This window comes from Cheilinus undulatus, linkage group 22 (assembly GCF_018320785.1).
Source record: "Cheilinus undulatus linkage group 22, ASM1832078v1, whole genome shotgun sequence".
Lineage (NCBI taxonomy): Eukaryota > Metazoa > Chordata > Actinopteri > Labriformes > Labridae > Cheilinus > Cheilinus undulatus.
In genome coordinates, this window is record NC_054886.1 from 15,221,874 (window position 1) to 15,246,573 (window position 24,700).

The following is a 24,700-nucleotide window of genomic DNA, read 5'->3' on the forward strand; positions in this document are numbered from 1 at the left end:
TCATATAAATTGCATATAAAGTATGTTATTATTTTCATAAGTTTATTTCAAAATTATTAAAGTATTAATAGTGCATAAATATGAGTGATTTACATTTAATATTAACTCTACAATATGACTGATTAAATAAGTAGAAAATACATTTCTTAACTAAAAGTAAAGGACTTTTTATTGACTGAAACTCTACTAAAATGCTTTTAAATTTAAATCAACTAAGACTATAAAGATTTATCATGACTTAAAGGTGACTAAAACAAAAGAAAGTCTATGATATTAAAAGTAAACCTAGGACTTAAGTCAAAATAGCTACCAAACTAATTCAGTCATAACCTTGCAAAGCAGATGGATACGCCTGTTTCTGTGTTTCTCACTGGTAAATCCTTCTTGCGAAGCTCCTATCTGAACTGTTTAGGCCTGGTTAGAAAGTGACAGAACCAATCAGCATCGAGGGGCAGTACTTGCAGCTACATCATGGGTTTTGTCACCCTGATTGGCCCGTAATGCTGTGACAGACAGAAGATTCATCCAATCAACCTCTGATATTATTATTATTTTTTAAGGCTTGGCCCTTTCCCAAATACTGTCTATAAATGGTTTACTAAATGGATGTGTGCAAGATTGACTCAGTCACAGGAGTGAAATTGAACTAGGTGGATAACTTCACTCGTGGTGCAAATGTGTCTCACATCAAAAACAACAACAATCCACCAGAAACATGAGCAGGAGAACCCCAGCAGGGATAACGACCAAAGGCAACACCCAAACATAACTAAACACATATTAAACACATCTAAACACTGCTTAAGGGCATGATGGGAAGCTCTACCCACATATCCTTTCAGATTTTAGATGGTAGTGGCCAGTTCTTAGATCATTTAACTCTACAGAGATGAACAATCACTGTCAAACAGCTCCAACACTTAAAATCATTTCTCTCAGAATGGAGTAAAAATTACACGTTGGGAATTGAAATAACTTTTAAAATGTTTAACCCTGAGTTATCAATACTCCAGTTTTTGTTGGTTATGGATGTGATGTGGAATCATTCTCTCTCTATGTGATACTGTGTAGCTGACAGAGGTGGAAAAAGTACCAGAGTATTTTACTCAAGTAAAATACAGCTACTCTGGTCAAAACAAAGTTTAAGTAGAAGTAGAAGTGCTGATTTCAAAACAAACTCAAAAAGAAGTACACGTACCCAATTAAATATTCAATTACAGTAATTTTAGTAAATGTGGTTTGTTACTTTACAGCTCTAAAAGCGACAGCAAAGAGTGAAACCCAATCCTGAAACTGATATGTAATGTTTATGCACAATTAAAACTTAAAATTAAGGATTTTTAGTCACAAAATACGTCACACGGTTGGATGACCTATTCTTCGCTGTAGCTCTGACATCTTTACCTAAGTATACCATTCCAAATTATCACTATAGCCCATATTCCTTCATTAATAGGTATGTTAATTTATAAATCTGCTCAGCTGGTCCCAAGTAGCCATGAAAAATGACGTCTTCACATCTGGAGGAGGACCTAGAGGGAATCCACATCTCTCTCTCTCTCTCTCTCTCTCTCTCTCGACCACGTCCTCAAAGTCTGAACACAATCCCAGCAGAGGAAAACGGGCCAAACAATGAAGCTATAGCGATCACCAGCTGAGTATTTGTGACAGCTGCTCCATTATTTGTAACATTTTATTTGTTGTTTTCGCCTCAGCTCTTATTTTAAAAAAGCTCGATTTGATGTGTTCAAAGCGTCCATGCGGATCCGAGAAAAAAAAAGTTACTGCCACGTTTTTGAGGCTTTACGGAGTAGCACCGAAACTTTGGGGTCTGTTTTAGTTTTTTTCTTCCTCCTTTGCTGTCAGTTCGACGGGACCTGTGTAGACATTTAGTTTTTTAAAGGTTTATTTTTTCGGGGGGAGGTAGTTTGCTGGTAGAAAAATGCTGCTTCAGCTCCTCACCTTGGCCTGTGGTCTCTGCTGCTTTGGTTTTATCTCAGTCTCTGCAGATGTGCTAAAAGCAGAGGTAAGTGATGAAAAACATCATTAATGTACTTTAAACGATAGTTACAGTGTTTGAGAAAGTGTCTTACTTGCTATAGCTTAATTTGCCCGGTAGAAAAAAACTTTAATTTGTAATATTTTTATTGTGTTTTTAGTTGTTTCCTAATATCATCTTCTCTGGCATTCCTCCAGGATGTCTACATGTAATGTTCAGAGGCAAAAATCCAATCATTACATTGTATTTAACCCTATCTTATTGTAGCATTAATGATATTTGTAGTTTTTCTGCTTCCTGTAGTGTCTCTGAAATATTTACCAGATTTTCTCTACAGTAAAGGAGGGACTGTTTATGCTCTCCTCGTGTTTGTTCGTCCTCCTCCAAACACTCCTGACCTTTCTGCAATAAAAGCAGCTTGAAAGAGTCAAAACTGTAACAAGAGATGAGGGAAAAAATGTCATGAGTCTGAAGTCTTGTGGCTTGGGAGGGAGGAGGAAGAAACCTCAGCTGAGATGCTTTGTTCTGGGTTAATAAGAAAAAATAAGGGAGGTGGTGGTGGTGGTACGGGGGAGGGGAGGGGGTTAATGGTTTTCATCTGTTTGTGTGCAGACTGTACAGGCCCGGACGCTGCATTTAAACCAGCCAGACATGAGGCCTCAGGCTGTTGACCTGGAGATACTTAAGTGCAGTTTAACCTTCGCCTGAACAACATATTTTATCATTAGGTCGTGTGTATCCTTGTAAATTATGGAGTACAAGCCCCCATGGGCGCTTTTTTGCTTGACAAGTTGCCCCACCGCTCACAAAGGTGTTTAATGTGTGTATTTATGGCACAGCATCAGAGTGTAGTCATATCCAGTGATGCTTTCAGGAACTATCGTTTCTCTGTAAAAGGCAGGATGCTCCAGATGTCACAGGAAATTGATTCACAGTGAAAAAAGTCCATTAACCTAAAAAAACAGTGAAGTCACACAAGAGTAGATTGCTGAAGTTTGTGTCGACAGGATGCACGAAGGAGGACCTTAGTCACTGACCACAAGCGACTGGCGCGTGACTCAAGCCAGACGTGGTGGATAACTCACAGACAGTTTACAAGAGGCCCTCCTGCGGTGGACACAACGGGGCAGTGATGAATGTCTGCAAACTAAACTGTTGGCAGGAGTTTTGCCTGGATAACACCTCTGATTTGGGTGTAATGGAACTAGAACGTTAAACTTTGAGATGATAGTAAAATCAAACAATATAAATAACATCCTAGGTGCCCAATACTCAGTAGCTGTTTTTTTAATGATCAGGCAAAAACTGTCTAAATTGCACATTACTAATGTTTTTTGTGCAATTTAGCCATTGTGTAGGAATTGCAACTTTTTGCCGAATACAGTCCTCCTCTGCACAGCTGTCTTATGACTGTCTTATGGTACTATACAATACAGTTGATCACTAAAGTAACACATCTTATAGTTTTAAGTATGAAAAATGTTTAAATTCAAAAGAGAGTTCATGTCGTGTTTGCTCCTGTGTAACTTTAATCGACTCTACGCTGATGATACACTGCTTTCAGACACATAATTCAATCCTGCTGAAAGAGGTTAATTAAGGGTTTAGGGTGACATCACCGAAGAAATGTTTGTGAACCCTGTGATCAAAAGACAGACATGTTTGGAGAATGAAAGCCAGAGCAACAACTGAGTGACATAAATGTTTAATTAAAGTTGATGAAACTCTTTTCAGAGGGGTTGTGAAAGCAGAAGAGGAATGTTTGTGGTTTATCAGAGTTGCTTAACCTCCCTCTCTTGACAAATTAATCCCACCTAAAAGTCCTGCTTTCTGAAAAAGGAGATACCTTTGCAGCCTCCGGCATCTGTTTCCAGTCACCCCCTTTTTTGCCTCGTCTAACCTTTCTTTGCTTAAATAAAAAGCTTACTCGTACCTTGTGAGCAAAGGAAGTGGGCAGCAAAGAAAACACTGAGGCCTAAAACAGGATCTCTCCCTATCTGGTTTGAGATTTCCTGTTGCCATCTGGAGACACATGTCTGCTGATCCCATGCAGATAGGGCCAAAACACATCTGGCTTCCATTCTCCGTTTTATCTCGACTCGGGTGGATGTGGATGGAGCATCAAAAGAAAAAGTCCCCGCTGCACGCTGCTTGTACAGGCAGCGGTAGTCGCTTTAGAAACGTCAAAATAATCAGCTGGATCGACCCTAATGGGAAACTGATGGTCTTATCTTTACACAGCATTCCCACTGTCTCATTATCGAGATGAAGAGCAAATTTCCAGCATGACGTTAGAATGTCAAGTTTGAGATAGATTCAGTTTCCAATTTTATCTGGGGTTGTTAAGGTGTGTTACTTGATAACATGTTTTCCGACCACCTGTTCGAGGAACAGACCTGCACGGATCCAGGCAGCCGTTTTGACACGAAACATTGAATGTTTCGTGGATTTACTTCAGTAACACTGGTGCTAGCGTCTTGGCTAACAGTTACCTCATTTTGGAGCTGAAAAATGTATTAAGCCATTAATGTGATCTGATGTTCAAATTATTTATTTTACCCCCATTTATGCCACATTCTTTCCACAATGACCAATTTTTGCCTCTTTTAACCACTTTTTATTGCCTTTTAACACCTTTTCACTACTCCCACTCTTGCCAATTTTTGCCCATTTTTCCCCAGTACCCTTTGTTGGAACTTTTTACCCATTTTTGACATGTTTAACTCTTTTTGTGCTATTTTTACCCACTTTTCACCATTTTCCTATCCATTTTGGACCTTTTTTTATACCTTTCTTTGCCAGTTTTGCCACTTTGAGCCCTTTTTTACACCCTTACCCTAGTTTTCTTATTTAAACTAATTTTTGCCACTTTATTGCATTTTCACCTCCTCAATCCCAATTTTCACTTCTTTGAACCCATTTTACCACTGTGTAACCATTTCACCCCTTTTTTCTGCCAATTTTTGCCACTTTTGGCTCCCTACTTTCCTCTTGTAACCTATTTTTGCTGCTTTTCAATGCCTATTCACCACTTTAGCCGCTCATTTTTGCAATTTTTGCCCATTTTTTGACACACTTAACCCATTTTGCCATTTTTAACTGCTTTTCACAATTTTTTCCACAGTTTTTTTTTTTACCCCTTTTTGCCTTTCTTAACCAACTTGTCATCCAATTTTTGTGTCTTTTAACCCATTTTTGCAAATTTCTTCAAATTTTTGCCACTCTTTTACCACTTTTTACCATTTTTTGCCACTGTGCAACCCATGCAGTTCCTTCTTCTTGCTTCTCTGGAAACCTGAAGTTTGTGCACATCATGGCTTAGCCTTGAGGTTTGAAGGCACTGATAAATAGAGTAAGAGCAGCAAGTCTGTAAAAGGGATCTTTAAGGAGTGATTAAATGATGATATTGAATATGTGAGACATATCTCCTCTGGTAGGCAGCTCCAAAGTCAGGCGGTTCTTTCTTTAGATTTTAGTCTCGACTTTGAAACGACCAGGAAGGCCCAGGCTGAGGATCTAAGGCTGCGTGATGGCTCCTATGGGGTCAACATGTCAGAAATATAATCTAAGGCAAGACCCATAAGAGCTTTAAAAGTGATAAGTAAAATCTTAAAATAATTCTGAAAGTACAGCTACACTGGTGTAGCTTTAATTACAATATCAAGGCATTTTCTTTAAGGTCCTTTTATCTAAAATACAAAACATCAGCAGTTTTGGCCCATTTCCAGAAGCCCTTCTAGGACAAACTCCTCTAAAGGCATTCATCTAATTCAGCTCAGATTTATTTTACTGCTAGAGGAGACCTTAATGACAGCAAGTTATTAGGCTCATATATAAAGCTCAAAGCGTGTGGCCTCCACTTGATGCTTGTTTTAAAATTTTTGCCTACCAAAAGCGTCCATATTCAGGAAAAACATGTCTTTTCTTTGACCTGTCTGACCTTATAGAAATGTTTCTGCCATAAAAATATTGCACACTCCTGGTGTGATTGGAAGCTAACTGGGTCAGCGGCGCCAAGGAAAGATGGCAATGTGAGCTTCAGCCACTTATGAGCCCAATTCTCAGGGTTTTTTTCCACTGGCACCGAGTGAGAGGAACAACTGACTCAGTCCCTCAGACTGAAATCCAGCCATACTTCTAACCTCTCTCTCCTCTTTTTTCTTTTCCTGCTCATCCTCCTAATGTCTTTACCTCTCCTCTACTAATGTAACTCTGCACTTCAGATCATTTTACCTCCCCCTCTGTCCATTTTTCCATCTTTGGTTGCATTTAGCGATATAATTCATTTGTCTGTCAGGAGAAAACCACTCAGAATAAAGTTTTCCAAGAAGTAGCTTGGAACAAATAGTGTTTTGACATTTGGCAGCATTTATATACACAAGAGTAAAACCTTTTGCATTGTTGAAAAGACACAAGACTGCACAACAAAGTGTATAGACAATGAAATAAGCCAAGAAAACATAAATCTCTATGCACAAACATCCTTATACCCATTTATTTCTGTTTTGTCTAAGTGTACATTGCATAAATTCAGAAAAACACACATGATAAATGCGTCAGACGAGACTGACAGTTTCATTTCCTATTTAAATGTTGTCATCCTTTTGTTTTCTTACCACAGCAGCTATAAACACACACTAGACTTTTGGTTTGTAACTCTTCCTGGAATTGTGGTTGTCTTTTTTTAATTGTGCATCCGGTGAACAAATTATAGCCCAGAATAACCTGTGAGCGAAAATGCATGACCATATATTGCAAGCTTATTTCCTGAGAACTTGAGTAAATGTTTCCCCGGTATGATTGTCTGGTATTTTAACCTTTCATATTCGCTGGAATTTGTAAGGTATAAATTTGGCAACACTGCAAGGGGCTGTAAAGCTATGTTTTTTGTTCCTTGGCTTGTTTGTTGTAAGATCAAAAATAATATGTCCTATGTACCCTAAAAAAGCAGGAGGAAATCGGTCTTGTAGTTGATATTTTAGGAAAGCTGTTTAGCTTGGTTGGTAAAGCAGGCACCCACCTATCTAGGTGAGACTCGATTCCCAATCCTGGCTCTGTTTGGTGCAACAGGTCTGGCTTCTTGATGGCTATGTGCTAGGCCCATACCCCATCTCTCCAGATATCTTCCCAGCAGTTCACAAAAATCCATGGCCGCCCCTGGCATCTGAACCACCCCACCATGTCAGCATGAGACACGCAGTCTTGCCAATGATACCCAAAAATGTGCCATAGAAAACTATCACAAAGGAGTATAGCCGGCACCTCTGCCATCAGTCAATATCCAGGCCTCACAAGAGTATTGTAAGACCAGGTGGACCAAAGACAGAAAGACTGTTTTTTGTCTGCATGCTCAGATACCGGGAATACCACACAGTCTGGCTCAGCGAACCCACTGCCCCATAATCTAGTCAAAAAGATGATATAACTTGACCACACACATTGGTTGTCATAGCCCATGTGTCAAAACAATATACAAGCCAAAGCTAGGCTAGCAGCAGAAACAATTGGAAATAGATTAAAAATGGATTTCAAAAAAGACATTCAACATCAGAGAATCTGGTGTGGGTTTAATCTTTAAAGACCCTGGAAAGTCCCCCGAGTTCCAGGCTTGCTAGAAAAGTGTGGGCAGTGTGGGCTACGAAGGTGTGGATTATGTCATTAGAACAGAAAAGTGGAGGGTGTCCAGAGGAAGAAAGGTAATTGGCTATGATTAAGAGTTCAAAAGTTATTTAACTTTTGCAAGTTGTATAGCTTCTTGTTGTGACAATGTCAGTCTCGAAGAGTTCACCAAAGTGGGCTGGAAGGGATTATAAAGCATAATCACGATATAAAAGATTAATGCACCACTTATGACCATTAATTTATTTTGATTATTGCAGTGACTCAGACTGCTTCAAATAAACTATTAGTGAATCATAATAAAATAATTAACACATTAAATATACCAGGTACTTCACATAAATCATATTCTGGAGTTCCTGTTAAATGTTTTGTTTGATAGCATAATGTTAACCTGAGGGCCATGTGGTGGTGTTCAGTGAATTACAGAGATTATGTAAGGCTTGGGAGGAATGGGGGGTTAAAGGGGGCCCCACAGTTCATGGTTGCCCCTAGGCCTCGTTTAAAATTAACACAGCCCTGGTGACACTCATTGAAAAGGATATCATTGTTACAAAAAATTGAGATTTTGCTTTTTGGAACTCGATAAAAGATAATTATTAGATGGACATGATGGCACTAAGCATTTTTGAGGCAGTGCTTCTACTTTAACCTCAGTTTGAATTTCTCAATAGTTAAAATGTCTTTTATCAATTTGTTGAACATCTAAGTAAAGAATAGGATTAGAACTGCAACTAATGGCCATTTAAGCAAAAATATTTTTAAGCATTGAGTATTTTTGCTTTATTGATATTAAAATGATAAATCCATGAATGAAATAGTCTGATTTTTTTATTTTCAGCTCCTAGTTTGACATTGAGGTCACAGCAGGGCCACAGCATTACCAAAACAACCTCTTCCTCCATCACCCTTATCATGCTGGTTGTGTTTTACGGCCTGTTCATTATGTATTCAGATCTCACGTCACTGCACATACATAGACAAACACACTATACAGCCCCTTGGATGTGTTTACCAAACCAGCAGCCAGCCCTGTGACCACACATGGCCGTGTAGTTAGCTACCTTGCTTCACCGAGGCCAACAATACCAGCCATGTACGAGGCTTAATAAAGAGAAGCTTTGATGGGAGTTCCAGGGAGGAGGGGTGCATGCTGGGATACCTGGCGTCCCTACCGGAGGTGGTGGTGGTTGTGTGTGGAGTGGAGGGAGAGAAGTGGAGGTCTTCACGGTGTGGGGGAGACTTTTGCATGGGAGTGTTTTTATAGAAGCAGACGCGTCACCACACTGGAGCCGCAGGACACACTAGCAGCAGTCAGCAGAGAGGTGGAGAAAGTAAATTTGGTTGGTGTTAGACGCTGATTGACTTAGAGAGAGTCAGGGGATAAATTAGATTAACTAGATGCTTAAATAATCCGAAGAAATCTAGGAGAAATTGTGAGGGGGGTATGTAGAGACGGAGGAAAAAGGGGGGATAAGTAGACTCTGCAGGTTGTCATAAATGAACCTTGTTCTCTGGCCTCTCTGCTTACCACATGACTAACAGTAGCTGTGTGTGCAAGGCCAGGTAGTCCTGCTCATGCTGTTTCTACATTTCCATCTCTCTCCCTCCTCATGCTTTTCCTTTCACTTGTTGGAGGACGATTTGAAGAGGAAAACAGAGCTAGCGGTGGAATAACAGACATCTGAGGTTGAGATGACGCTGCTAATGAAGGAATTTGGGGTTATTCCTCCAACATAATCTGTGGTGGAAATGAAAATGTATGCTAAGTCTTTGAGTGTGGATACACAAGTGGAAACACACATTTCAAGACCAGTTAAGTCTCCACAAAAGGACACTTAGAAAACAGATACCACTCCCATATGTCTAATAAGGCTGGATCAGCCTCACAAATGTAGTCAGATTTTGGCCTGACTTTGTCGTCACACCCATTGTCAAACATCAGGCCTGAAAAGGAACCACTACAACCAGGATTCAACAAGACTGTCATGTCTCACATCTTTGGTTTAGTATAACGACCATATCTTTATGCTGACCAAAAGAATAGCATTAGTTTATATATATATATATATATATATATATATATATATATATATATATATCATCATTTACCAGAGCACCATTGTACAATTCCTCACACCCAGAAGGCCTCAGGTGATCTTCTGTTACATTCAGCAAAACTAGCATAGCTAGCTAAGTGGGCTAATTTTCTTGGCATGTTACCAGATTTCTACCTTAGGTTCTATTTAAAGATAGCCAGTTCATATTGTCCTCCTATGCTTCTGGTTCTGAATAAAAAAGCAAAAGTTCAAATGAATACCTCATACTGTTTCATTTAGCCACCTGTTTCTAAGACATTTTTGAAACAACTGTGGCATTTACAGGAAAAATATACCTGTTTTTTAGGCTTAGATTTTAAAAAGACCATAAGCTTGTGTTAGCCAAAGACTCCTTTAACACTCTAATCAAAGGATTGGAAATTGCTGAATCATTCAGGGTTTGTACAGTAACTCCTCTTTAGCACTTCCTGCAGCTGTCTTCCACTTCCTAAACTGTCAGTGCATCTCAAATCACATACTTCTGTTAGTATACTGTATTAGCGTACACTTAAATGCACTACAGAGTACTTGATGACAGCATGTTAGTATTGTCTGAAAATCATGCACCGTGATTTTGTACTAACAGGAAGTGACCGGCATCCTAACGGATGATTTGAGGGCTATTTTCACAGAATTCTCATCACTCATATTTTGTTAAAATTATTCACTTCAATGAAACAAACTTATTTAGCCTTAAATGCCTTTTTCTTGCCACATTTTTAACACTTTTACCATTGCAAAAAAAAACCCATTTAAGCAAGCAAGTAGATGGTAACGTTAGCCAGTGCTAGCATGCTAACATTACTACATCACCAATACAGTGTTCACAGGGTGTGAAGTGTCCATCGTTCCACATGTAATTCTTGGATGTTTTTCAGTGTGCTAGCTGTATACTGCATTTGAGTATACTTCTCTGTATAAAGGCCTTATGTGCACTTATACACTCAAAGTGTTTAGTATTGAGTACATAATTACGCAATTTGGGACACACTGTGTCACATCTTTACCTTTTTTCAGGGGTTACAAGCAACAGTTTTACTCGCTCTGGTTCGACCAAGAGTTAGTTTCTGATGGCTAATGCTAGCTAGCTAGCTGGATGTATATATTAATAAGTCAGTTATTTGGCCAAGATAATTCAGCTGTTTGCTTCTGTTAGCATTGGCTAATGCCTTCTTTTGTTGTATTTTCTCTCTGTGAGAAATTTTGAAGCACCAGTTTTGCTCTGGCTTGACCAGTAGTTTGGCTAATGCTTGCTAAAGTAAGCAAATTGGATGAATCTGGGTTAGTAAGATGTATATTAGTAAGTCAGCAGGGTTTCATTACCATGCTCGTACTTCTGTTAGCATTAACATTAGCCCTGATGCTAATGTTTGCTAGCTGCCATGACCTAGCATTGGTTTCATATGTTTCTGTGTTAGCATCAATGTCAGCCCTTTTTGTTCTTCTTCTTCGTATCAGTGAGGGATTTTAAGCTCCAGGTTTGCTCTGGCTTGACCAGTAGTTAGGTTGTGATGACTAATGCTAGAATTTGGTGTTGTATGATGTAGGCTAAATTAGTGGTTTAAGTACCATGCATGTTCTTCTGTTTCATTAACATTAACCCTGCTTTGTTCTGCTTCGGATGCTAATGTTTGTTAGCTGCCATGTGCTAGCTCTAGTTTCATATGCTTCTGTTAGCATCAGTGCTAGCCTTTTTCTGTTGATGCTAGCTAGAGTAGGTAAGCTGGAGAAATTTGGTGGTGTAGTTTGTAAATTAGTATCTAAGTCAGTTTTGGGGTATTAGTACCCTGCTTGTTCCTCTGTTAGCATTAGCCCTGTTTTGTTTTCTGCTGCTACAGATGCTGCCATGTCCTTGCTTTAGTTTCATATATTTACAGTACCCACAGTAAATCCACCTGGTCTCAATTCTCAGCAATAAAATGAAAAAAGCATACTTCTCTCTTAATGTTTAACTGCTCCTTTAGGGGACCACCAGCAGCAGGCAGTGGAAAGAGTAGGGTACGTTACCCTTTCATGTGTTAAGATAAATAGTGGTGGTTTTGGTAGACAGAAAGAGGAGGAGGAGTACAGACATAGACAGTAGCAGCAAGTTCTCAAATTCACGCTTTGAGGAAGCCAAATGTTGCTGAAAATGTTACTTTTCTTTTTTCCAGATTCTCAACCGCGAGTTGTCTTTGGCTGTGATAGTCTAGACAGACTTCGGGGTCATCGTGGCTGAAATGACATCAGTGTTTTCATATCGTGTGTTTTATTTGGCTCTCAAGTTCCTCTCTCATCCCTCCTTATGACCCCACAACAAAGTGTCCCGAAGCAAATTTAGCATTAATCACGGGGGCATGCAAGGATTTGGCACTGGTTTTTAAGAGTTCATAAACTGTATAATGTCCCAGTCACATGGAGAAAAGACAATAAATTTAACATGTGAGGTTACTTCGATGTGTGTGTTGGCTGCTATGGAGTATGTAGTTTTGCACACAACCCCTTTGTCTTCCTGGTTAATCTCCAATCTGTGTAATCTGTGTGAGAGACGAGTCCAAACAAGCTGAAAGTGGACTGAAAGTTGAAAACACCCACAGGTGGCCAATCCCTTCTTTTTTGTTGACTACAACATTTTGTAAGATGTATTGAGGTGGTGTTTTTGTGTTTTCTGGCATGTCTGACCAAAGAGCAGACTCACAGAGTAGATGTGAATTATTCCTGCAAAGCTCCTGATTACTGCTTAGTATGAAGCCTTTAAACAGAAGAGTATCTTTATGTAGAGCAAAAAACTTAATTTTCTACAGTGGTTTCATTTTTATTGTTTGTTATTCAGCCTTATTATAGCATATAACAGACACACCAAAAAAAGTTTCATGAGTTTAACTGACTGTCAAGCTCCACTGGTAATCCCATGGTACCTGCTTGCGTCCCATTCAAATCGATAGAAAACACACTTTTTCATACAAGCTCACAAATTGAGTACTTCAGTTTGGTGTTTTGGTAGTTTTCAGATCATCTTCAAGTCCCATGAAAATATTCTTTTATGAGATGCTACACATTTCTCAGTCTTGGTACAGTTTTTTTCTAATGCATAGTTTTGTGTAAGATCTACAAAGTTTTTCATAATAAAGGTGTACTTAACTGTTTCCCTAAAAGCTTTATGACCTCAGTAAGAATATTTAATTTCTATCAAAGTCAAACATCTGAATGGATAGATTTTTAATTAAAAGTTGTATTTATAACATCTTAAAGTCTCAGTTTTTCACAGGTAGAAGAAAATGTCTAACTTCAAAATGTGCTTTTGTTATCTTCTGTGTTTTGGGGAAGTATGCTCAACTTTTGCACATAAACTAAAAAAACAAACAAAAAATCCATCAATAACTTAACAACAACACTGTAATTGTCTTTCAGGCGTGGCTGCAGCAGTATGGCTACCTGCCTCCAGGTGATGTCAGGGCCCAGGCCATCCGCTCACCAAAGACGATTGAATCAGCGATATCAGCCATGCAGAGGTTTTACGGTTTGACAGTCACTGGCTCCATAGATGCCAACACACTACAGTGAGTCCTGGTCAACAGCAATATTTTTAAAACACATAACTGAACATGTTGTTACTCCTGAATTATTGTTAGACTTGGGAAATGTTCTTCAGAGGAGTCTGAATATTTGACATTGTTGATCAGTTTTGTTTTGTTCTCTTGCCAGGGCAATGAGTCGGCCACGATGTGGCGTCCCAGACAAGTTTGGCCCTGCCCTGAAAAGCAACCTTAGGAGGAAGAGATACGCCGTGCAGGGTCTGAAATGGGAAAAGTCTGAAGTGACTTTCAGGTATACAACGGCCCTGTTTATGAACACAGTTGCTCCTGTTGATTTGATTTGATTAATGCAAAAAGTAGACACTTGTAAGTAATTCCAGTATTATTTTTAATATACACTCATCTTGAGGTTATTCCTTAATTTATTAAGTTACCACATGCACAATACAGTTACCAAAATGTTTTACATGTTCATAACTGTCTCCTAGCTTCCAAGTTGAAGAATTCATATTGCTTATAACAACTAAACATTAGTTTAAAAAATCAAGGTGAAAGTATTTTTGTCTCTCAGATGAAGACTTAGAAAACCGAACCATATTAATACTCTAAGTTTTGCAATCAGGAGATTTAATTTCAAGCATTTATGCAGAAAAATTCCTTTAAGAACAGTGGACAGTCAAACAGCTTGAGGTGAAAAAGTCACCATTAAACTATTATTTTGAGTCCCATTTGCTTTATTCTACAGTGTTTCTAGTCAAAAAGACTTAGCCTATGCTAGAAACAAGACTTTTAATTGGAGCAAAACTACAACAAGCTATCGTGTATAATAACTTGTGCTAACACTTTTATTTTGAAACACCTATTGACTTTTATTTTGAAAAAACCTGACTTGCATGTTAAGTTTGCTGTATCTCTTTTATGTGTTATTTTAAGTCCATTCCCTCTATTTGGCCCTTAAACTCACCATCTCTGTGTTCTTCCCTGCAGCATACAGAACTACACGCCAAAGGTCGGTGAACGAGCCACGAATGAAGCCATCCGAAAAGCTTTTAAGGTGTGGGAGAGTGTGATCCCACTCACCTTCAGAGAGATCCCTTACAGCCACATCAGAGACAAGGTCGACAAGTTCGCGGACATCATGCTCTCCTTCGCAGAGGGTTTCCATGGTGACAGTACGCCGTTTGATGGCGAAGGTGGCTTCTTGGCTCATGCCTACTTCCCCGGCAATGGTATCGGCGGAGATACGCACTTTGATCTGGCTGAGCCGTGGACCACTGGGACCGCTGATCAGGGTGGTAAGAGAGAGTAGGGGAGATGCTGAAATGTAGATGCTGATAGTAACTAAACAGACCAAACTTCATCTTTTTTATTCATCTTTTTCTGAAGGTAATGATGTTTTCCTGGTGGCCGTCCATGAGTTGGGTCACGCTCTGGGTCTGGAGCACTCCAACGACCCCTCTGCTATAATGGCCCCCTTCTACCAGTGGTTTGATACAGAAAACTTCCAGCTTCCAGATGATGACCGCAGAGGCATCCAGGCCATTTATGGTAGGTTTGTCTCTAGAGAACCCCTGGATGTTTTATTCTCTTATGGATTTTATAACTTAGTCAGGGTTAATGTAATTCAGCTTTTTTTTTACCAAAAAATGCAAAAAACCTCTTCCATGTCAAATTAAAAACTGATTTCTATGAAGTTATGGCAATTATGAAAAAAAAGTCAGGTAACTCGAATTGAAATGGACTGTTTACGCCCATTCACCGTGCAACCTGACAGAGCTGGAGCAGTTTTGCAATGAAAAATGACTGTGCTGTGATTGCAGTCAAAGGTGTGTCTACTAAATGCTGAATTGAACAGGGTGAATATTTATGCAGTCACTTATTTTCCAATAGATACTTTTGTTTAATTTGTTTTACTTTGGAAAAATCTGTTTTCACTTTGACATTGAAGAGGGTTTATTGTACTTTTGTTGTCAAAAAAAAGCCCAATTTTATTGGCCATGATTGATTGATAAAACCAGTAAAGGGGTAAAAACATCCAAGGGGTGAATACTTTTAATAGGCACTGTACATGCTGATTACTACATACTCAAATAGTACTGCAGATCTGGTCTATGTCTATGGTCTATGTGACTTCATCAGACACGTTATGTTGGACAAGCTAGCAGCAAGCCAAACATATGTCTTTTACTAATACCACTTTGTATGTGTTTCACAACATACAAAAAATATCACTGTAATTTCTCTACTGCTTGTTATCTAGTTTTTTTGTGTTGTCATCATCAAAATTCACATTTCACTCCTCTCTTTAACAACTACTTCCCAGGATCAAAATCTGGGGCTCCACCTCCTCCTCCCCCTCCACCTCGACCCACAAAGTCCTCCTACCCTGGCCAAGGTCCAGACATCTGTGAAGGACACTTTGACACCATTGCCATCCTCAGGGGGGAAAAGTTTGTGTTTAAGGTATGAAAGACCATGTATCTGAAACTTTAAAATTACCCCAGAAACCAAATTATTAACCGTTCGTACATGCGTTAAAACTCGCAATATTGGGGCAACACAAGTGTTACACAAACATTAACAATGGCTCTGATCTTGTCAAGATAAGTTTTAACAGTGAGTCAGCATGTACGATACCAGGAACTTCAGCTAATTGAAATGAAGCCATTTTTACTTGTATTATTTATGCCCCAAGAAATTAACGGTTCCCCAGCAAGATGTGAATAAACATCAACACATGTGCTTTGAACCAGCAGTGTTGGGGCTATCCTTTTGGCTACATGTCTTTTTCACCTGGCTCCGATCAGAGTTTGGTGCTGACTGAAAAAAAAAGTTACCTAGTTAATGTGGTCAAATGCAGGATCCAGCTCCCTCCTTCTCTCTTCCTCTGTTTTCCAACATCCTGACTTTTTTTGAAGGTCCTGCTATAGGAGTACACTGAAACCTTAATAATGACCACAATTTGTGATAATTTAAGTTAAAACTAAAATTTGATGGATACTGCTTTAAAGTAGGATGGACCACATTTTGCTGACCTCCCAGAAAGTCTGTCCCTTGTCCCCCCTTGTTTATATGTTTATACCTCCTCCAACGTGATGCTCCTTCAGAATAAAGTGAGGTCTAGAGATGATGAATTTTAGAAATGCATGATATTATCGGCACAGTCAGATTATAGCTTTAAAAGTAAACTATCAGTATTGATATATCAGCCATACATTTGGCAGAAAGGGATGTCTATTTCAAAGAAAACTTTATGATTCTAAGATACAGTCTTGGATGTAAATCTGTGTTTGTTAGCTTGATGCTAACATATGATGGAAATTACCTTTAACAGGCTGATAGATTTAGTAATGCTTGGTGCTAATTTTAACTTAATGGCCAGTTTTGTTTAGTTTAGAGTAAAATAGACCATTCAATTGATCATTTACATACAAATGTTCAGTAAAATCAACCATTAAGAGAAGGAACAACCATTTTCATATTTTGATGCCTCTCTTCTCGTCAGAAAGGAAGACCAAAAGCAGATGGAACCTTCTGCTGAGAGCGTTGACGTTAATGATTTTGACAAATTGGTTTGAGTTGTCCTTTATTAATTGCATTGATTTGTGTTTGTATGGCGAGTTTTTGTTACATTCCTACAAAGAAGTGTTATAAAGCGAGAAGAAAATTACCACCATAGTTTCAAATTTCATGCACATTTCATTCGACCCTTTGTTCAAAAAACTTAAAAAAGGCAATAAACTGTTTCATTTGTTCGCCTGATACTTTTGCCATTTTCCTCAAAATTTATCTGCATTTTTTTGAAATGCTTGAAAAATACTTGAAAAAACTCTCTTGTAATATGAGCTAATGTATTATGATTTCACGTGTTTTTAAAGGACAAGTGGTTCTGGCGTGTGCGCAACAACAAGGTGCTAACTGGTTACCCGATGACCATCAGTCACTTCTGGAAAGGCCTGCCATCAAACATCAACGCTGCCTACGAGAGGGATGATGGGAAATTTATCTTCTTCAAAGGTCGGTGCCTGTGTGTGATGAGATTGAAACCACATTTTAAACACTGACAGCTGCTTGGGTGACGGCTCTCATGTGTTTACTATTATGACTGCTGCTCTTTCATGTTCTTTTTCCTCTGATCTTTCACCCTCTCTGTTTATTATCTCATATCTTCTCATCTTCTGTTTTTCTGCTTTCATCTCCAGGTGACAGGTACTGGGTTTTCAGTGAGTCCACCATGGATAAAGACTCCCCCAAGAGCCTGAGAGACCTCGGGACAGGCCTGCCCAAAGACAAAATTGACGCTGCTCTTTTCTATACGCCAACAGGACAGACGTACTTCTTCAGAGGCACAAAGTGAGTCCCTTTAATGTGTTCTGTTTGGTCAAGTTTGAACCTGCAAAAAGCTTATTTTCCTTTTTTAATACAGTGAAAACTGTTTTTCTATGTTAAGCAGGTTAAGGCATGTTATCCGTCAGAATAATTTCTCATTGTTAAGATTGACTGAAAGTTCCTCTGAATCATTTGGTAAACATTGCAGAAGCATCCCTGCAGCATTCATGCCTAGATAAAATCTCTTTCCCTTTAGCCAAGACAAATCTGGTTCATACTTTTTGTACAGATGTACTTCCTAGTTAAAACTAGTTATTTTATCCAGGCTACTCTTAAAGGCTGCTTTATTTAGTATTCACTCTTTGTGTCTTGAATTCAGCCAAAAATGTTCTAATACAAGTTGCAGTACCGACTTTTATAATTCTTTTAAGTTGCTGTTATTTTGGTGCTGTTTGCATTGAGAGAGGAGGCGGAACTTTCTTCCAAGCGGGGAGGGCCAACCGAACCTGGGGGCGGTGCTAACTCCCCACATGACATCATGAGGGGGAAGTCTGAGAACGGCTTGTTTCAGCACATTTTCTGAAAGATGGAGGGGGGGGTGGATTTTTCTGATTCTTGAGTGGTTGTGGACAGGCCAGGGGCACATATTTGAGCTAGATAACCCTGAAAATGTGTATTTTGCATAATATGTGACCTTTAAAGACAAGAAGGTGAATTTTCTCGAGTAGCCCACACCTCAGCTGTGATTATGAGACTGAGTTGATATTCAGACAAAGAAATAGTCAGACACTACACAGTGTTTATTCAATATTGTCTAATACGAGTCCTTCAGAGAGCCATGATTCCCATTACTGTACTCAGAACAGCTCATTTTAAACTATTTTAGGCCATTATGGATTGTTGTGATTAGATTTTTTCCTTTACTTTATCTAAATATGCCAAAATGACTGCGCCATTCTGTGTAATCTTAGAACATTAAATCGCTACTCAGGATGTTAAAACGCCACATTCCCAGAAAAAACACTTAGGTCACGGCCCTCAGAGCTGTAGCAGCTGTGACTGTCAGGTTTGGTAGTGATCAAAAGCAGAGGACCAAGCTGCAGACTTTTGAGAAGTCTGGTTGATTAACTGATGAGATTTTGGAGATACTGTTCTCCATCGTTGTGCTTTCACTGTCCTGGAGTTGTTTACTTCGCAGACACATAAATCTATAATGAAGTAGTTTTAGTTTTCTCTGCAGAGACTGATAAAAAAACAGCAGATCTTAAAACCATTTGTGTCTTTGCAGGTATTACCGTTTCAATGAGCAGACTCGCACCGTGGACAACGGTTACCCAAAGCCCATCAGCATGTGGAGTGGTGCACCAGAAAATATTAAAGCTGCCATCATGAGTGAAGATGGATGTAAGTTTTCCTCTCTATGAAATAGATTTTGAGTGAAGGAAATGCCAAAAACGATGACATTGATTACTTTTTCCACAGCTTACACGTATTTCTACAAAGCCAACAAATACTGGAAGTTTAATAACCAGTACATGAAGGTGGAGTCTGGATACCCTAAATCTGTGCTCAGCAACTGGATGGGCTGTGAGAGCGAGGAGCCCAAAAAGGGCCGAGAAGAGGAGGTGATCATCATCGAGGTGGACGAATCACAAAGCGGGGCGGGGCCGGCGGCCGTTGTGATCCCTCTCCTCCTGCTTGTGCTGGTCGTGGTCACTCTGGGAGCACTTTTGTTTTTCAGGAAGTACGGCACACCTCGACGCCTCCTCTACTGCCAGAGATCCCTCCTGGACAAGGTGTAGACCGAGCCACAGGGTGATTGATGGACAGGCTGCCGCAAGAGGGACAGAAAGAGAGGGGGAGAGATTAAGGGCCGGGTGTGGATTGAAACTGAGGAAATGGAAGAGGAACTGGAGAAAAGACAGAAGAAAAGAGGGATTGGAGAGAGATAATTTGAAGTTTTTGTGGTTTGTACAGGCCACACAGAGCGAGAAAAAGGCCCTAGGAACTGAAATCAGGAAAATGTGTATTTGTATGTTAAGTATTTACATGTACTGTTGTGTGTCTAGAGATTTACAACGTACCCAGAATCTCACATAGAGAAGGGAAATATACCAAAAGACTCATATTGATCCCCTCTCACCCCTCCTTCCTTCCCATTCTTTAACTGGACGACTCCAGCTGAACTGCTGTCTGATTCATTTTAATTATCTGCTTCATTTTTGGTTTTCCTCAGAAATTTATCATTTCTGACATACATTTGAAAACAAAACTGTGTTTTTAGGTACGCTTTACTTTGAAAGTCATATTTACATATGACATTCACTCTTGAATCCAATGCAGTGGCAAAGTTTGATAGTTTGCTCTCTGGTGTCTTTTTCCACTATTAAGTAGGATTGGGAATTAAACCATGCACTTTTTCCGGTGCTGCCTCAAATAAGTCAACTGTAAAGTTGACATGAATGTCAGGTTACATTAATAGCCCTGTTTTAAAGATTGCATTTTTGGCTATTAGAATAAACATTAAAGTGAGGCAGCAATTGCTCATCTTTAAGTTAGGTACTTTAAATTGGTCCTAAAAAATCAATTCAAGCCTCATAACTAAAAGGATTCCTTCACAACAGCAAAATACTAAAAAACAAGTTAACAGCCACTCTCACTGATTGTTCATCTGAGACACCGTCTGTTTCAGAACAGATTTACCACAGTTTGCCAGTAAAACGTATTTCCAATTTAAGGTTTGTTTTTTAAAATTCAACTTCATTCATAAAGTCTGGCAGTTACATAAATGAAATTAAGCCAAAGCTAAATTTAGCTAAAGCTAGCATAGCTCTGTAATTAACATTACTACATAAGCTGATGTAGCTATGGAAGCTTTAGCAACATTAGCTTGGGCAAATGTAGCTAAAGCTAACTTTAGATACCCCAGCTACATAGTTGCTTTGTGAGCTTAGCTTTAGCTACCCTAGCTAAATAGCTTTGTTAGCTACATAGTTTTGTTAGCTACATTATCTATGTGTTAGGATGTCTTCATGGAGAAAGTGCTTTTTTTCCAGCTAGGAGACTGTTTACTCGGCTTCCTAAATGTTTTGTAATAAGGTTTTGCAGGTGTGAGTGTTATTAGAGTGTTATTACACTGCAAAGACTCACATCATAGTAAATGCATTTGTGTCTTGACAAGAAAACGTCTCATTAGATTCATTATTAGCCAACTAGCAAGTCCAGATCAAGATAATTTTCATGGTTTTAGATAGTATGGCACTAGAAAACATAAGAAAAACATAGGCTCTGCCAATGCAACAAGGAAAATTCCTAGTGAAATTTCGTGGAATGTACTGTCTAAATAAGGGTGGGTTCATGCAGCCTTCAAACATGCACTGACAGGGATGCTAATCTACAGTCAGCCACAAAAGTCAGCATTAACATGAACGCTTCCAGAGTTGGACCTTCTCCTTTGGAAGTCTTAAAATGTAAAGACAAAGATGCCCCGTTGTCGTACAAATCTAAAATTCCTCTTAATGTGTGCATCCAGCAGCAGCATCATTCTTAGAGCAAACTATCTCTGATTTTAATGCAGCATCTTTCCAATAAATTATATCACCATGTTTGCTAAAAAGGGGCTAAAACTTGTAATAATTTAAAGTCCTATGCAATCCTGTCCATTTTAGAAATGTCAAAACAAAGATGGTCCTTCCGGAACAAAATCTAGAGTTTCTTTACATTTTCATCCAGCTTTGCTATCAATCTTTGAAAAAAAAATCCCAGATTTATATTAAAAGTTGCCTGATTTTAGAGTATTTTATGAAAACAGAATCTTTAACTGGTAAGTCAAAAGAAATATTAAAGTGAGGTACTAAACAATCTGTAGACCATTCATCCCTCTATACAGCTTGTCCCGTTAGGGGTTGCCAGCTACCATTGGATGAGAGATGGTGTACAACCTACACTCACTGCTGGTCAATCACACTCACAACCACACCTATGGGCAATTTAGAGTCACCAGCTAGCCTAACGAGCATGTCTTTGGACTGTGGGAAAAGCTGGAGAACCCGCAGTCTGACTGGGATTCAAACCAGGGACCTGCTTGCCACGGCAGCAGCCATTGCACCACTGAACCACCATGAAGCCAGTAATCTGTAGTATTGAAGAAAATTTGCCAAAGCTGTCCCCATTTTGCTTAACAATTTTTCAAAACTCATTGGTAGTTTTCAGCTTGGTAAAAATAAACATTCTTTATAATTTTTTTAAACAAATTTATTTGCTTATTTTTAGGCTGGGTTTGTTAATCTGAGGTTATGTCTTAAAGGTTCGACTTAATGTAAGGAAATCATACATGGTACCGAAATCAACATGCATTTTCTGTAAAACACAACAAAATAGGATATTTTTACACAAACTCTTATTTCAGTGCAAGCAGTCAGACGGGAAAATAATTTCTTGAAAAACAGGATTTTAAATCTCACAACATGGTTGTTTTCAAACATTCCAGCTCATTTCTTGTTGTTGATCTCAGCTGCTTGTCCTAATATGCCATTAAGCGGTACGGTTTTCAACAATATGGTGCAATTTGTTTTAATTATTTCATTTTTTAATGGGGAAATTGTTGTTATTATAAGTATGGTTATTGTTATTATTGTTCTCCTGGTAAAGTTATGTTTTTTTGTTTTTTGTACATTGTCATTTGGAGTCCTGCTGGACAGAGGCAAACATGGCAATGATGGAAATGAATCCCAGTTTACACTCGGTGTGAGGAATTGGATCAGATCAGTGGAGAAAACGTGAGATCAGGATGTTAGCACAGGATAACAAGCAATGCTATTTATGAACTTTAATGGTGCTTTATGTTGTGTTCTACAAAATCAAAATTGAAGGTGAATTCATTTAATTAATAACAATGATAATGGTAATGATATTTATAATGATGATCATATCAATGAAATGGAATGATTTTTTTCTGCCTGTTTCACTTTTGTATTTCATAAGATAAAGTGAAATTAAACTATTTTCTACAAACAGATTTAGCTTTTCTATCTCTTTATATGTTTTTGATCATACACAAACACAACTGTAAACCAGAGTCAAAATTTATATGTTAAAATTAAGTGTCTGACATTTTATTAATCATTGGGTTACTATTACTAGCTTGTTTAATGGCAATGCATGCCTATCAAATCCCTGTACTGAAGACTCACTGTTATAAACTGTGTTTATGAAACTTCTTTCACAACCTCAGTCATAAAATCACAATATAAAAAAGCCTTCATCACTGAGTCATCACCACACAGTTCAGGCTCAATAACAGTCAACCACACATTAAATTTATCAGATAAATAAGGATGAATTGTGTGGTTGTGTATTAATGTACCTAATAAAAAGCCTTGTAACATAATAATTCTTATCATAGATCATTGTTGGCAGTTTGAAAGAAGCACAAACTCATGAGCAACAAATGGCACAACATTAAACAGATGACATGCTAACTTAGAGCTTAAGCTGAAGTTTTATTTGAAAATTTCTGTCTTTCAGTGATTTTCTCAATAACATATTAAAGGAGAGAATTTTATTGGATGACTTGCAGCTTTTCAGTCTCTATCTGCAACCATTTCCACCTGATTTCTCATTCAGAAAACAAACGAAAACTCAGTTGTGTTCACATCCCCATGATAAATAATAGGATACAAAGTTTTAAAAAATTGATTTTTGCAGAATTATTATATTAAAAGTCCAAATAATTGAAAACTAGAACTATCGCCTGGTGGTGATATGTATGGAGTTATTATAGGTAAAAAACTCAACAAGACGGACTGGCTGCGGACCGTACTTCTTTGCCGGCTAATCTTTCTTTTTGAAATGCCACACATCTCAGAAAGGAAGTACCATTATTTGCCAGTACAACTTTTACGATTTTTTTTTTCTATTAAACATATTGCATGAACAAAGTCTGACAGTTACATTCATGAAATAACCACACGGCAAACATTGCAGGGCGAGCAGCATTTCATAAATAAAATAGAGAAAAAGTTCAGCTGTCTAAATTAGGGATTAAATTATGTACAGACCTGTTTTAGAAGTAGTCACACAAATGGTGGCTTGCTTAAGCCATCTTAGCTTCAGCTAAAGCTAGCATAGCTACGCTAGCTAAGTAATTAATGATACCACATAAGTAAATGTTGCTAAGTTAGCTTTGGCAACATGAATTCAAGCAAATGTAGCTAATGCTAACTTACCTACATAGAGAATGTACCTTTGTAGCTTACACAGCTGCTTTGTGAGCTTAGCTTTAGCTACATAGTTACATTATCAACGTAGCGCAGCTAACACAGCTACATAAGCTACTCTTGCTGTTTGAATGTTCTCATGGAGGACATGCTTTTTCCCCCTGTAAGCAGACTGTTTACTTGACTTTCATACATTTTGTAATCAGGTTTTTAACTCTTTTACTTTTGGTATGCTAACATTTACCACATTGCCCACATTGATGACGAAACAGCTTTAAAAAACAGAGAAAAGGATCAGCAGTCTTATCCAGGATTGAATGCTGTATAGAGCCTTTTTGGAAGTAGTTACACTAACTGGGGCTTGCTTTAGATTAGGTAGTTTTAGCTAAAGCTAACATAGCTATGCTAGCTACATAATTACTGTTACTACATAAGCCTACATGCTACATACTACATGTAGCGACATAGATACCATAGCTCTGTAGCTGCTTTGTGAGTTTAGATTTAGCTATCCTTGCTAGCCACATAGCTTTGTTGGCTATGTTATTTACATGGCTTACACAACTAAAAGAGCAACATGAGCTACGCTTGCTGTATAAGAATGTTTTCATGGAGGACTAGCCGTTTTCCTGTAAGCAGTCTGTTTACTCAGCTTTGCATGAAGAGAAAGTTGCATAAGTGCATATGCACAGAGAAAAATCAGAGTGGCAGTTTCATACTCAAGCAGAGGCAACCTGAATGAGAACAGAGCAAAAGTGCATGAAATTTGAGCAAACTACAAGAAATTTGAAAGTGTGCAGACATTTTGAGCTCAAATAGAGAAACTCTAAGCTCGAGGAAGCAGGTTCAAGCACAAAGGCAGGTTTTAAGGGAAGGTTTGTTGAAAATCTAAACCCCAAAATTGGTAAGTTGTTCTCTTAG

The 24,700-nt window shown here is 38.6% G+C and overlaps 1 protein-coding gene across 1 annotated transcript; it reads left to right on the forward strand.

The window, feature by feature from the left end:
• Positions 1-1,589: 1,589 nt before the first annotated feature.
• mmp14a (matrix metallopeptidase 14a (membrane-inserted)) lies at positions 1,590-22,576 on the forward strand. The gene is made up of 10 exons (XM_041779663.1): positions 1,590-2,026; positions 13,108-13,256; positions 13,402-13,524; positions 14,220-14,527; positions 14,619-14,780; positions 15,556-15,695; positions 17,111-17,249; positions 17,435-17,585; positions 18,850-18,965; positions 19,044-22,576. The coding sequence occupies exons 1-10, from the start codon at positions 1,943-1,945 to the stop codon at positions 19,361-19,363; spliced, it is 1,692 nt and encodes a 563-aa protein (XP_041635597.1). The 5' UTR covers positions 1,590-1,942; the 3' UTR covers positions 19,364-22,576.
• The last annotated feature ends 2,124 nt before the right edge of the window (positions 22,577-24,700 follow it).

Coding starts and splice junctions, on each gene's coding strand:
- mmp14a (XM_041779663.1), top strand. CDS start 1,943: ATGCTGCTTCAGCTCCTCACCTTGGCCTGTGGTCTCTGCTGCTTTGGT. Junction 13,525..14,219: donor AAGTCTGAAGTGACTTTCAG/GTATACAACGGC, acceptor TCTTCCCTGCAG/CATACAGAACTACACGCCAA. Junction 17,250..17,434: donor GAAATTTATCTTCTTCAAAG/GTCGGTGCCTGT, acceptor TTTCATCTCCAG/GTGACAGGTACTGGGTTTTC.